General features: G+C 38.3%; 1 protein-coding gene across 4 annotated transcripts in view; it reads right to left on the bottom strand.

Annotated features, from left to right (window-relative positions):
* The window catches only part of LMBRD1 (LMBR1 domain containing 1), a 223,914-nt gene that overhangs the window by 68,336 nt on the left and 143,017 nt on the right, over positions 1–12,561 (bottom strand). For 3 of the 4 annotated variants that reach the window (XM_050950789.1, XM_050950792.1, XM_050950790.1), the window contains exon 10: positions 844–908. The exons of the other annotated variant lie outside the window; for it this stretch is intronic. In XM_050950789.1, coding sequence (XP_050806746.1) covers positions 844–908 — 65 coding nt within the window. The remainder of the gene's footprint in view (positions 1–843; positions 909–12,561) is intronic. 4 annotated transcript variants of the gene reach the window in all.

Here is a 12,561-nt window from a genome sequence, read left to right as displayed (position 1 = left end):
CAAACAAGTTATAATTGAAAGAAAACTTTTAGTTTCTTTACTTTGTGAATGCCATAGCTCTGCCTGTATTGGCAGCCATGGTCTGGTCCTGCAAACTTGCAAGTTAAGTTATTCACGTGAAGTCAATGAGACTACACACATGTATCTTTGCTCGATCTATCCCTTAGTCAGTTTCTACTTTTTGTTTGTATGGTTATTTCACATAACAGGCAAGAGAAATATTTTTAAAATAGGGAAAGTGAGATTTAAATCTAAAAAATCCCAAAACAACATAGGGGGATGGGACTCTGGGAGAGGTGACGGAACAGACTTTTTAAAAAACAAACTACTTAGATTTCCAGTTGACTACGCTACTTAAAGCTTCACGAAGCATGGAAATGACCAGGTCCTAAACAACACATAGAAAGGAGATTGAGGGCTCAATACCCGCAAGGTGTTGAGCACTGTATCCCTAACCCAGAAGGCACATAAGCCCATGCTTATTTTGTACCACATAAGCAGTCCCTTTATTTGCATTTGTCTACACATATGCTTAATCTCTTTGCTGCATCAGTGGATAGTTAAGCAGAAAAATAAACTGACCAATCTTTATTCAGTGTTTTACTGACTAATCTGTTTCAGCTTTATCAAAATTTAGTTTAGATGTATAATGTTAAAGTATAGCAGTATGGTCCGTTACAGGAATATGGCAAGAAAAAAGTACCCCACTGCAGAGCACTTGTAAAGTAAAGCAGACAACGCTTAAGATAACTAGATCATATTAATGGATTTTAGCTTAGATAAAGGCATACAGTACATGATCTGTGTAACTGATTTACAAAATGGACACTGCAATATACTTACTTTGATAGGAAGAGAGAAATGGTGAACAACAGTGCCACAAGGATGAAAAATACTCCCCATATGATCTAAAACAAAGATATATTATTACAATGTAGCTGAAATGCTCTCTGAAGTTGATATTAAAAGCACAAAAACATTATGCTCAATTTTAATGATCAAAGACTGTTCATGTGTTATAATCTTTTAATCAAATTGAGCTAGGATGATTTTTTTATTTAGTGAATATTTCCACCCACTTTTTCCACATACATGTTTTAAATGACTTATGAATGAGGGAAGAGTTCGATAGGAAATGCTCAAAAAGGTAAAGGGTATTCACTTAACCACTTAAAATACTATCTCCCTCCTGCCCCAGAGTTAACTAAGGCAAAAAGGAATTCATTGCTTTTGCCTGGAGGTGACTTAAACCTTATTCACAGAAGTGAATGTGAAATGTTTTAAAATTTTGGTAGAGGGCTGTAAGTTGATACAGTGCTCTCCCATCCATTAGTCATGGAAACAGAGTAAGAGAAGTGCACGTGAAAGGTTATACTGAACAAACGTGACATTCAGTATAAAAAGTGTGTCCTTATACTTGCTATAGTAAAAAGCCCAGAAAAGTTTAACTATGTACCAAATGGAGATTTGGCTGTTCCTACACAGAAAACTGAAAGAACAGACTTAATTTCCTCCTTTGCTGTGTTGGATCCACATGGAAGAGGTCTATGAAAAATGTCATCACTAGTAATTGGTCTTTGCATGTCCTCCTCTCCACTGGAAAAGAATCAAAACAAGCAAGCCATACCTTGGGAGGGAATAATAGTACTAGAAGAGCTGCCTTTGTTTAAAAAAAAAAACAAAACACTTCTTGTTGAAAAGCTCATTTGCAGGAGATAAGTTTAGTAAGAAGTGAAATAATGTAATGTGGCCCAAACATCCATTCTGCATTCCTTCAATAAAGAGGCTTCTGGCGACATGAATACACTTCCAGTTCCCCCTATCAGCCAAGCAGGATTTAGTATTTCAAAAGCTATGTTTACTATTTCAAAGCCACGTAGGATTTCATTTTTAAAAATGATATTGTGCAGCTCAGAAAGACTTAAGTCACCTAAGCAAGAAAAACTGTATTTGAAATGGATTCAAAGACTTTTGAGGACAGACTAGGAAAAAGAAAGTCACCAGCTAAACACAATGCACAATAAAAATCAGAACAGCTTATCGAAATGAAAAAAGGAAATTGTAGTTTCAAGAAAATCTTAGAGAAGAGCCACTTAGCCATTCTGCTAGCCTAAAATCCTAAAAAACTTAACTGAGTAGGTTTCATGTTATATTCGGGTTTTGAGATTTTAGAAAAAGAGTGGCTAATTTATAATGCTAACTAGCTTTTACAAATTCATGTCTAACTTGTGCAAAAAAGCATTGGTAAGCCAAAGAATCTACTCCCTGCATTCTGTAGAAAGAGATGTAGAGAGTCACCTTGAACACGAATTTAGGAAGCCAGAACCACTGAAAACTTTATTGCCATGGACTGAGCTCTAAGAGCATGCCTGGACAAAGTAGTTTGAGCCTTGAAAATGAACATTAACGTGAACTACTGTGTGATTCATTTCTGAAACAGATATTTCCGAACAGGAAAAAATGTACTGGATGATATCTCGGAATAGGCAATTAAAAATACTCTGCCTTTAATTCCTATCTTATGAGGTCCTTCTTTCAAAATCGTTGGATTGTCTTATTTTAAGAAGTTTTTAGCCAATTTCACTTATTCCATTTCAATCCAAAATTGTGCCAATGCATTGCCCTAAGTCAAATTCTTGTCTTCCTGCAGGATCAACTCGATTCCAGCACTGATCTGGGTCAGACACTCCACAGAAAATAAAACTACACGTTTTTGATAACTTGACTGTCACCCAGTCCCAGTTGCTTTAATTTTTCTTAATCTTCTTTATTGGATTTATCTGCAGCCACCAACACTATCAATTAGGCTATCAAACATTTTATCTCCTCTCCTTAAGTGTTCCTATGGAACATTACTGCTGAGAAAGACTTACTTGTCACTTGTATGACTAAGCCTCCCAACTTTTTGTCCAATGGCTATTAATTTTCTCCATCTCCTTCGTCCCCCACCGCCCTTGAGATAATTGGTACCCACGGATAGGACTATTGAATAAATCCCAGTTGTGTGTGTGTGTCTTCCATTTACCATCTTCTCTATTACCTGGTTCCTAACATATGTTCTGAAAGAACCAGAACTGTCTCACATTTGATATAGTCAAAAGTAAACTCCTATCTTCTAGTGTATCTTGACTTTAGTTGTATCACTCCTGTACCCGAGTTCTGACTGTAACCAGCCTTTTATATACATATATCTTGGTGGTCTACTCCTGTTGATGTTTATATTACTAGATGTTCACCAAATTCAGAAATGTTTATAACTACAGTATTGTTAAAGTTTTCCAGTATTTTGCAGTGCACAATGTGTGTTTATGTTGTAATCTGCAACTAATAGTTAATCTGTCTCAGGGTTTGTCTTCACTACAAGGATAAAATCGATCTAAGTTATGCTACTCCAGCTACGCGAATAACAGATGAAGTTGACATAGCTTAGGTTGACTTGCAGCACAGTGAAGACACCAGGGTGTCGATGGGAAATGCTCTCCTGTTGACTTACTTTAATCTTCTCAGGGAGCTGGAGTACCGGGGTTGAACTGAGAGCACTCTGAGGTCAATTTAGTGGGTCTTTACTAGACCCACTAAATCGATCCCTGCTGCATCAATTGCAGCAGCATGGTTCTCTTTGTAGTGAAGACCAGCTCTCAACCACTGGCATGATCAGATATTTTGATATACCTCTCCTAAAGTGATTAAGTTCTCATTCAGTTACTACACTATTTTTTACATCCAAACTAAGAACTTAACTCAAAATATTCCTTCTAGTTTAATATGCAATATACACATTAAATGGTCATTTAAATAAGAATATCTATTACAATACTTAAGATCTCTCTTCCAACACTGTTGCAATATTTTAAAACTAAAAAAATAACTGTACCAGCATCTTTGCTTGAGCTTCAGTAAACTGCTGTTGAAGACTCACTTTACAGAAAAAAATATTTTTGAAATGTTCTCACCAAAGTTACTCTAATACTTAAGATAGCCATACAATATTTTGCTAACATATGGATTTAAAATATTGTAATTTTTTGTGAATTTAAACATGTCAGTAATATTAGAAAAAATTCATCTTTAGAACAGTTTGCCAGAATACAATTTCCATATTAGCACTGGTATTTTCCTCTTCTCTGTTCACAAGAATAAATAGTATTCCTTTAATAGTTTTCTGGTGTTCATTTTTACACAAAGAGATATATATATAAATTTTATTTTAAACATATAAATGTATATAAGTGTTAAGGTTTTACTTGTTATGGATCATGTTTTAATGTTTAAGATAACTGCAGTCTGAGATGGCATCCTAAAACTTGAATGAAATAAAACTAATGAAAATAATTCACTAGGAATTCCTGAATTTTTTCTCTTAAACATTTTCAAACAAAGTAGTATTTACAAGAAAACAATATGATGGCCTGATTCAGGGAGGAAGGATGAGTCAGTGCGTAGAACACTAGCCTGGGACCTGCAAAACTGGTTCAGTTCTCCCCTCTGCTAGAGACTCTCTTGTGATTTTGGGCAAGTCACTCACTTTGTGCATCAGTTCCAATCTGTAAAATAGGGATACTATTTTCCTACCTCAAAGGAGTATTGTAAGAATAAATACACACCAAAAAAGGTAAGATGCTCAGAAACAGTTGTAAGGTACCTTAGAATGGACTTCATTGGCTGTAAATTGATCTATGAAAGGATTTATATTGAGTTCAATAACCTTTGGCTCTGGCCCTGTGAGGAAATATAAAAAGTAAGATATCCTCTCCCTCTACAATTGTACTATGAAGAACTACAGCATCCCTCTTTTCCTTCAGAGTCCAGGACTGAAAGTCAGGAGACTTGAGTTCTAATCCTGAATGACATGACCCACTTGTGAACTGGGAAACTCATTAACCTATCTTCACCTCATTTAAGTAACTTTTTTAAAAAAAGAAATGCATGTTTACCTATCACATTCATGAAAAAAATCAAAAGCCAAAGCACTAGTAAATAGAATAAGAAAATACTGAAAATATTATGCCATTATGTAAATATCGATGGTATGTCATCACCTGGAATAATGTATTTGGTTCTGGTCACCCTATTCTTTGATCAAGAACGTATCAAGAGATTAGTAACAAAGATATTAGGCACCTGGACAGAGACTACCATATGAAGAGAACATGGAAAGAGACACTGTTTAATTAAGTTGTCTCTTGGTTTTATAATTGAGTCCAACCTCTTTGAGGCAGGGACAGTCTTTGTTCTATGTTTGTACAGCATCTAGTACAATGGGGTCCTGGTCCATGACAACAGCTCCTACGCAGTAGAAAGGTGATAAACAACATGACAAAAGGTTTATTAAAAAATTAAGGAATGATGCAGAGAAAATGTAAATTGTATCTTTGTACTGTGAGGGAGTGAATAGAAACACCCAAACCAACGAGATTTAGAAACTGAAAATGAAGTTTTATATAAACATGTGGAACTCCTAGCCACATGATGCAACTGAAGCCAACATTTTAGTAGGATTCATAAAAGCATTGAATACTTATATGGATAATGAAAATATAGTAAGGGAAGCCACAGTTACAGTAGATGTTAATTTTTAGAAGAAATATACACTCTTACGCTTTGGGGCACTGGACTAAGCAATGCAACTAAAAGGGCTATGTAAGGGTATAGTATATCAATTCCACATTTCAGAGAAAGTGATACATGAATGCAGAAAATAAAAACCAAACATGAATGAGTCACCAGAAACAGCTGGGAGTCATTGCAAGGCACTACACAAGTTAGACTATGTCTATGCTACAAGTTGGGTGTGTGACTCCCCAGCTAATGAACATATTCTCAATGTAGTGTGAATTTTAATAGCAGTCTCAATGCAGTGGAGGAACGGCCGAGCTGTGCCGAATGCAAACTCACCTGAAACCAGCTAGAGAGCTAGTATGAGTATTTGTACATGAGCAGGGAAATCACACCCCTAGCTTGTACAATCACAGAATCACAGGACTGGAAGGGACCTCAAAAAATCATCTAGTTCAGTTCCCTGCACTCAAGGAAAGGCTAAGCAATAACTAGACTGTGCCTGACGGGCACTTGCCTAACTTGTTCTTAAAAAAAGCCTAATGATGGAGATTCTACAACTCCCCATGCAATTTGTAGTGTGGATGTAGCCTAAAATAAGGAATCAATGTGACCTTTGACAGATTTATTTGAAATTTCACTCAGCACTAGGAGAATACTAAACAAATAGAGGAAGGCTGATAGATATTTAAAAATTCCATATAATATCATATAATAGAAAAAGACTAGTGAGTCTGACCATGATTCCAGGAAACCTTTTATAGTGTTTCATAAAAGACTGCTAAGACAGTTATTAGTGTGAATATACAGAAATAATGTAATATCTGACACGAGGAGGCCTTTGATGGGGCTGGTAAAAAAGAGGGAGAAAGGCCGATTCTGGGTATAAGACTTTTTGCTATAAGGTAATTAATTTGATAATGGCTATAAAAACTTACAATCAATGATTTGGGAATGAATATTAAGATAACCAACTGAATAAAAGCTGGTGAAAGATCACGGTACAAAAGTTACCTAGTAAATACTAGTAGGTCATTTTGGAAAACAACAAGTGAAGTCCCTTGAGATTTGGCACTGGGGCAAACCCTGTTTAGAATCTATATAAATTAACTTGAAATAGGAGCAGGACACCCGATGTCTAAATTTACTAACAAAATTGGAGAAATAGTAAATAAAATCAAGGCAACACAGATCTGAAGGAGAATATGAACAGACTTGCAATATGGACAAGTAAGTGGCAGACTGAATTTAACATTGAGAGGTGAAAGAGCATGCACTGGAAGAGATCAAATAAGTGGTGGTAGTAAACATGTAATGAAACAGAACTTACAGAAAATATCAAGCAACAAACCTGGAAGTAGTATGGAATAATATTAAAGAGAAGGCTCAGTCTGCATCAGGAAGAAGGGGAAAGAGGACTAAAATAGAGAAATTAGCTATAAAAGCATGAAATAATGTTAGCTTCTGTAAGGTTCATGTAGGACTATTTTTGGAAAACTATTTATAGTATCTGTTATTCATTTTAAAAGTAAACTAGAATATTTTAAAATATGTAGCCTGTACAAGATACCAAATCAGTAAAAGGATATATTTACAAATTTAGGTTAAAATAATTAAATTTTAAAATAAAATAGCTGAACATCATTTCTTCCCTTATGCGCTCCTGATAAGACACAAATGTAGGATGTCATGTTTGTCCTGTCATAGATGGCAACAATACAATCACCTAGATCAGCATTTCCTGCCTTTTCAGTTAGTACACTGTTGAATGCTGCAGGCCAAAACAAAAAACTCTGGTTTAAGTAGGCGGAAGAGTGACTGCTTTTCAATTATTTTGCTTTAAAATGTAAAATGGACTACACCATTGACCTGCCAGTCACCTGGCTGGATGTCACACGCCCAGTGGCGATCATTATGGATGTGGGTAAGACTCAGCACAGACTTTTTTTTTCCTGTTTATAGTTTATATGCTTATACTTTGTTTTCTGCTTGAATAATGTTATTACAAAAATGGGCTTTTAAGGTGGTTATATTTTTACTTTTCATACTAACTAAATAGTTTACAACAGTAGTGGATAGAATCCCTCTTTTGATTTGAGTTATATATTAATTTAATTTGCTTGGAGGCATAGAAGCCTCCCTTTTAGAGTTTTCAGAGATCTAAGACTTCAGTATTTTTTGCAGCTCACATTCTTTTTTTAAAGTTGTGTCTTTACCTTCCTCTTTCACTTAAGGTGGCACTGGTACTCGTTCTTATGATGCCTCTAAAGCAGAAGCAAAACTTCAAGGCTGGTTGGCTTTTGGCTTTTTTTTATTTTTTTAAATAATCCATTGCAGTATCTTAAGGCCTAATACAATGTGCAAGAAAATAACTGATTGCACTACAATCACCATTTAAAATTTCTTCTTGCTCTAACTGTGCTAGAGACTAAAACTAACAGATAAACATCTTGTACTGCAAAATCAATTATACCTAAATTTTGTTTGGAATCAATATTCTCATCCATTTAAAGTCTTGAGAAGCAGTTCAATTCCTCTGAATTTAATTTTGATTTAGTCACTTAAAATTAGTCAGCTGAAACCACGATAAAAAAATTGAGCAGTCTTACAAATATGAAAAAATCTCCATCAGAACTCATGGATATTTTAATTGTTACATAGAAAGATTGAGATTTTAGAAACATTAGTAATGAATACAACATACAGATATTGGGTAATTCTTCAATACCTAACAGATCTGGGGAAGGGGTCAAATAGGGGCAGGGAGGGGGCAGAGACTTTGGGGAAGGGGTTGGAATGGGGGCAGGGCAGGGGCAGGGAAAGGCTGGAGTTGGGGCGGTGGGGTGTGAACAGCCATCAGAGCCAGGGAAAGTTGACACCTATGCAAAGGCCTTATACTCAAAAAGATCCTCCATGTGTACTCCCCACCCACAAAAATTAAGCATCCATCACTATAGTTCTAGACAGAGGGGGAGATGCAAGTTCTGCAGACATTTGCAGGGTTCTTCTACAGAGACTACTACTACTAAAGGTACAGGTTCAAATGATGTTTCGTCAATCAATCTTGTATTCACTGAATGTAGTCTGCCATGCAGCATCATGAAGGTACAGGAGAACATGTGTCTTAGAAGTAAGAGACAACTTTATAGTGGTATTTAGATCCTGAATCTATCCTGAGGAATACACGCTATAGACTGATTGGAAGTGCTCCAATAAGTCTTTGAACCTGCTTCAAGATGGATTTCTGTATGTTTCAAAACCTAGGCTGAAATTCAACCAACTGAGCATGATACAGATGGACTCAGACATGATAAGATCTCCCCCATACCAACCAATAGCCTAGGTATCAGTATATGATAGTGTTCCTTTTCTTTAAGTATTCTGAAATACCGTACCTTGGTGAAAAACCTTGGTGTGGTTGAAGTCCAAAGAATAGACCAAAATATCGATAATGGTGGTTCTGACCATAAACCTTACGTACTTCCTGTGCTGTGGGATTATCAATATGTGGAAGTATGCATCCTGAAGGTCAAGAGAGGTGGACCAGTTCCCTGATTCTACAGAGAGAATTACAGAGACAAGTATGACCATCCTGAACTTCAACTTGTATATCAACTGTTGAATTTTCTCAGATCCAGTATAGGTTACCATCTCTCCTTCTTTACCCCAGAGAATTTGCTGTAAAAGCTCTTCCCTTAGTATAGAGGAAAGACAGTGTGAGAAAACCAAGTATAACTGCACCAGAGCTGTGACATGCTGGTATTGGGGCCTTAAGGGAGTTAAATGCTTACTCCATGTTTCAGGAGCAGCAAGTAGTCATGGATCTTCAGTATGGGGGCCTCCACTAAGTCAATATTTTAAGTCACCCATATGGAGAATCTTTTCCACTTTGAGAAGTCTTCCTGCTCTGTATAAGAATCTCCTGAACTTGTTAGCAGTCTGTCAACAGTGCTCAACCAACCAACATCCAAGCTGTTAGATGCAATGACAGGGGGACTGAGTGCACTATCTGACCTTGGTTCTGAGATATGTCTGGGCAAGGTGGAAGGTCTATGGGAGGCCACTTGAACATCAGTAACAGGTCTGACAACCAAATCTGTCCCAGGGGCTATCATGATAGACAAGAACTTGTCCCATATGATCTTGGCTATTACCCTGGTGATCAGAGGGGAATCAGTGGGAAAGCAAATAGGAGTCCTCGAGACCAACTGAAGGAGAAAGACATCTGGTAGGGAGCCAAGCTCACGCCTCCTCTGGAAGTTCAAATACATGGTGGTGTCCTCTGTGGCAAACAAGTCTATGATGGGAGTCCCACAAGCAGCGTAACAGGTTAGGATGGATTTCTGCAGTAACTGCTCACAGCTGGTCACCGTATGTCTGCTTAAGAAGTCTCCTAGATTGTTGCTGACACCTGGAAGGTGTACCGCCAGCAGAGTTACACAGTGTTGATTACACTATATCCAGAGCTTGATGGCTTCTTGGCAAAGAGGGAATGATTGAGCATCCACTTGCTTATTTATGTAATGTAACACAGACCTGTTGCCTATAAAGATTTGCATAGTGGAGTTCCACAGAACAGGCAAGAATACTATGCAGGTCAGTCTGATGGCCCCCAGCTCCAAGACAAGTTGTGATAATTGGGCCTAAAAGTTTACCCTAACTGTAAACTCAACCGGTGAAAAGTTGGTAAAGGATTAAGAACTGTCACAATGATCTGTTATACAAAATTGTTAAAGAAAATATGTGAGGAGACAAAAAGATTAGATACATTTTAACAAGGTCTACTGATACCACGCAAGGACTGTCAAAACTCTGATAAATAAGAGGAATAAGGATTGGAAATCAAGGAAGCAAAACTGGTGCGTTGGAAATTACAACTAATTGGTGGACAAAATAAGAGGACAGATTATTCCACCTATGGCCTTTTTAGGGTGCCCTTAAGTATATTTTTGGGAGGAGAATTTTAACTTTCACCATCACAGTGGCAGAAAGATTCGTTGCCATGATACCAGACCTTTATACCCCAGTGGGGACTCTTGACCATCATCGCTGCACCAGCAAGGACTACAACCTGATACATGTGAGATTCTGCTTTGTCTTTCTTCCCCTCCTTCACATGCTCCTTTTTGCCAGTCTCCTCAAATCTTCCTCCCGTCCCCTCTCTCAGCTTTTCACCTGATCCTGAAATCAGCTGTACTGCATGGCACAAGCATAATAAGATGAGATGGCCCATTCAGCTGAGCTGGCCTGAGAAGGACCTGTGAATGTGAGGGATCTACCAGACCAACCAGATGATGTTGCTGACTGGGGAGGTGAACAGGGGTACTGAGCAACTGATATCGTAGCTGACTTTGAAGTCCAAAGCATCCATCCATTACCGACCAGCTGCCCTGTATCCTGAGAACATCAACAAAAGTCGTATTTCCCTCCATCTTTACTATCTTCTCTTCTTTCCCTTCTTTGTGTTTTGTCTAAAGCAGGAAAGTGACTATTGTTCTAGATTCAGAATTGAACAATAGAACTAACCCTTTCTACTCCACCAAGAAAAATTATTTGAATATGAAGCTTCAACCATTTCACTGTCCCCAGAAACTGATGCAAAACAATCAATTTCAGTTTCAATGCTCTTCATCTTGTTTTGATTCTGTTCCTTGTGTGGATTTAAATCAATACATTTCTAACTGTTGCCATGAATTTTATAGGGTTTATGCATGCTGAGGTCTCTGCATGCCAAACCCCAGCACTTGTTTAAATACTGTTTAATGTTGGACAGTGATTAGATTATGTCTAAACCTTGTAATAGGCTGGGCCTTCCTCTAGCATCACATTCCAGCAGTTTTAGATCTCTTCCCCTTCCAAAGTTCTTTCCCTTCCTGGGAATCTTACTCCAGCCTTTCCAGGGTCTCAGGTGTGGGAGTCTTCGGTTTAAGGAGCAAAGAATCCTGTGGCACCTTATAGACTAACAGGCGTTTTGGAGCATGAGCTTTCATGGGTGAATACCCACTTCCTCAGATGCATGTGGTAGAAATTTCCAGGGGCAGGTATATATATGCTAGCAAGCAAGCTAGAGATAACGAGGTCAGTTCAATCAGAGAGGATGAGGCCCTGTTCTAGCAGTTGAGGTGTGAAAACCAAGAGAGGAGAAACTGGTTCTGTAGTTGGCAAGCCATTCACAGTCTTTGTTCAATCCTGAGCTGATGGTGTCAAATTTGCAGATGAACTGAAGCTCAGCAGTTTCTTTTTGAAGTCTGGTCCTGAAGTTTTTTTGCTGCAGGATGGCCACCTTAAGATCTGCTATAGTGTGGCCAGGGAAGTTGAAGTGCTCTCCTACAGGTTTTTGTATATTGCCATTCCTAATGTCTGATTTGTGTCCATTTATCCTTTTCTGTAGAGACTGTCCAGTTTGGCCGATGTACATAGCAGAGGGGCATTGCTGGCATATGATGGCGTATATTACATTGGTGGATGTGCAGGTGAATGAACCAGTGATGGTGTGGCTGATCTGGTTAGGTCCTGTGATGGTGTCGCTGGTGTAGATATGTGGGCAGAGTTGGCATCGAGGTTTGTTGCATGGATTGGTTCCTGAGCTAGAGTTATTATGGTGCGGTGTGCAGTTACTGGTGAGAATATGTTTCAGGTTGGCAGGTTGTCTGTGGGCAAGGACTGGCCTGCCACTCAAGGCCTGTGAAAGTGTGGGATCATTGTCGAGGATGGGTTGTAGATCCTTGATGATGCGTTGGAGGGTTTTTAGCTGGGGGCTGTATGTGATGGCCAGTGGAGTCCTGTTGGTTTCTTTCTTGGGTTTGTCTTGCAGTAGGAGGCTTCTGGGTACACGTCTGGCTCTGTTGATCTGTTTCCTTATTTCCTCGTGCGGGTATTGCAGTTTTGAGAATGCTTGGTAGAGATTTTGTAGGTGTTGGTCTCTGTCTGAGGGGTTAGAGCAGATGCGGTTGTACCTCAGTGCTTGGCTGTAGACAATGGATCGTGTGATGTGTCCGGGATGGA

This window comes from Gopherus flavomarginatus, chromosome 4 (assembly GCF_025201925.1).
Source record: "Gopherus flavomarginatus isolate rGopFla2 chromosome 4, rGopFla2.mat.asm, whole genome shotgun sequence".
Taxonomy (NCBI): domain Eukaryota; kingdom Metazoa; phylum Chordata; order Testudines; family Testudinidae; genus Gopherus; species Gopherus flavomarginatus.
Note: the sequence above shows the minus strand (reverse complement) of the source record. Positions and strands in the feature narration are given on the sequence as shown.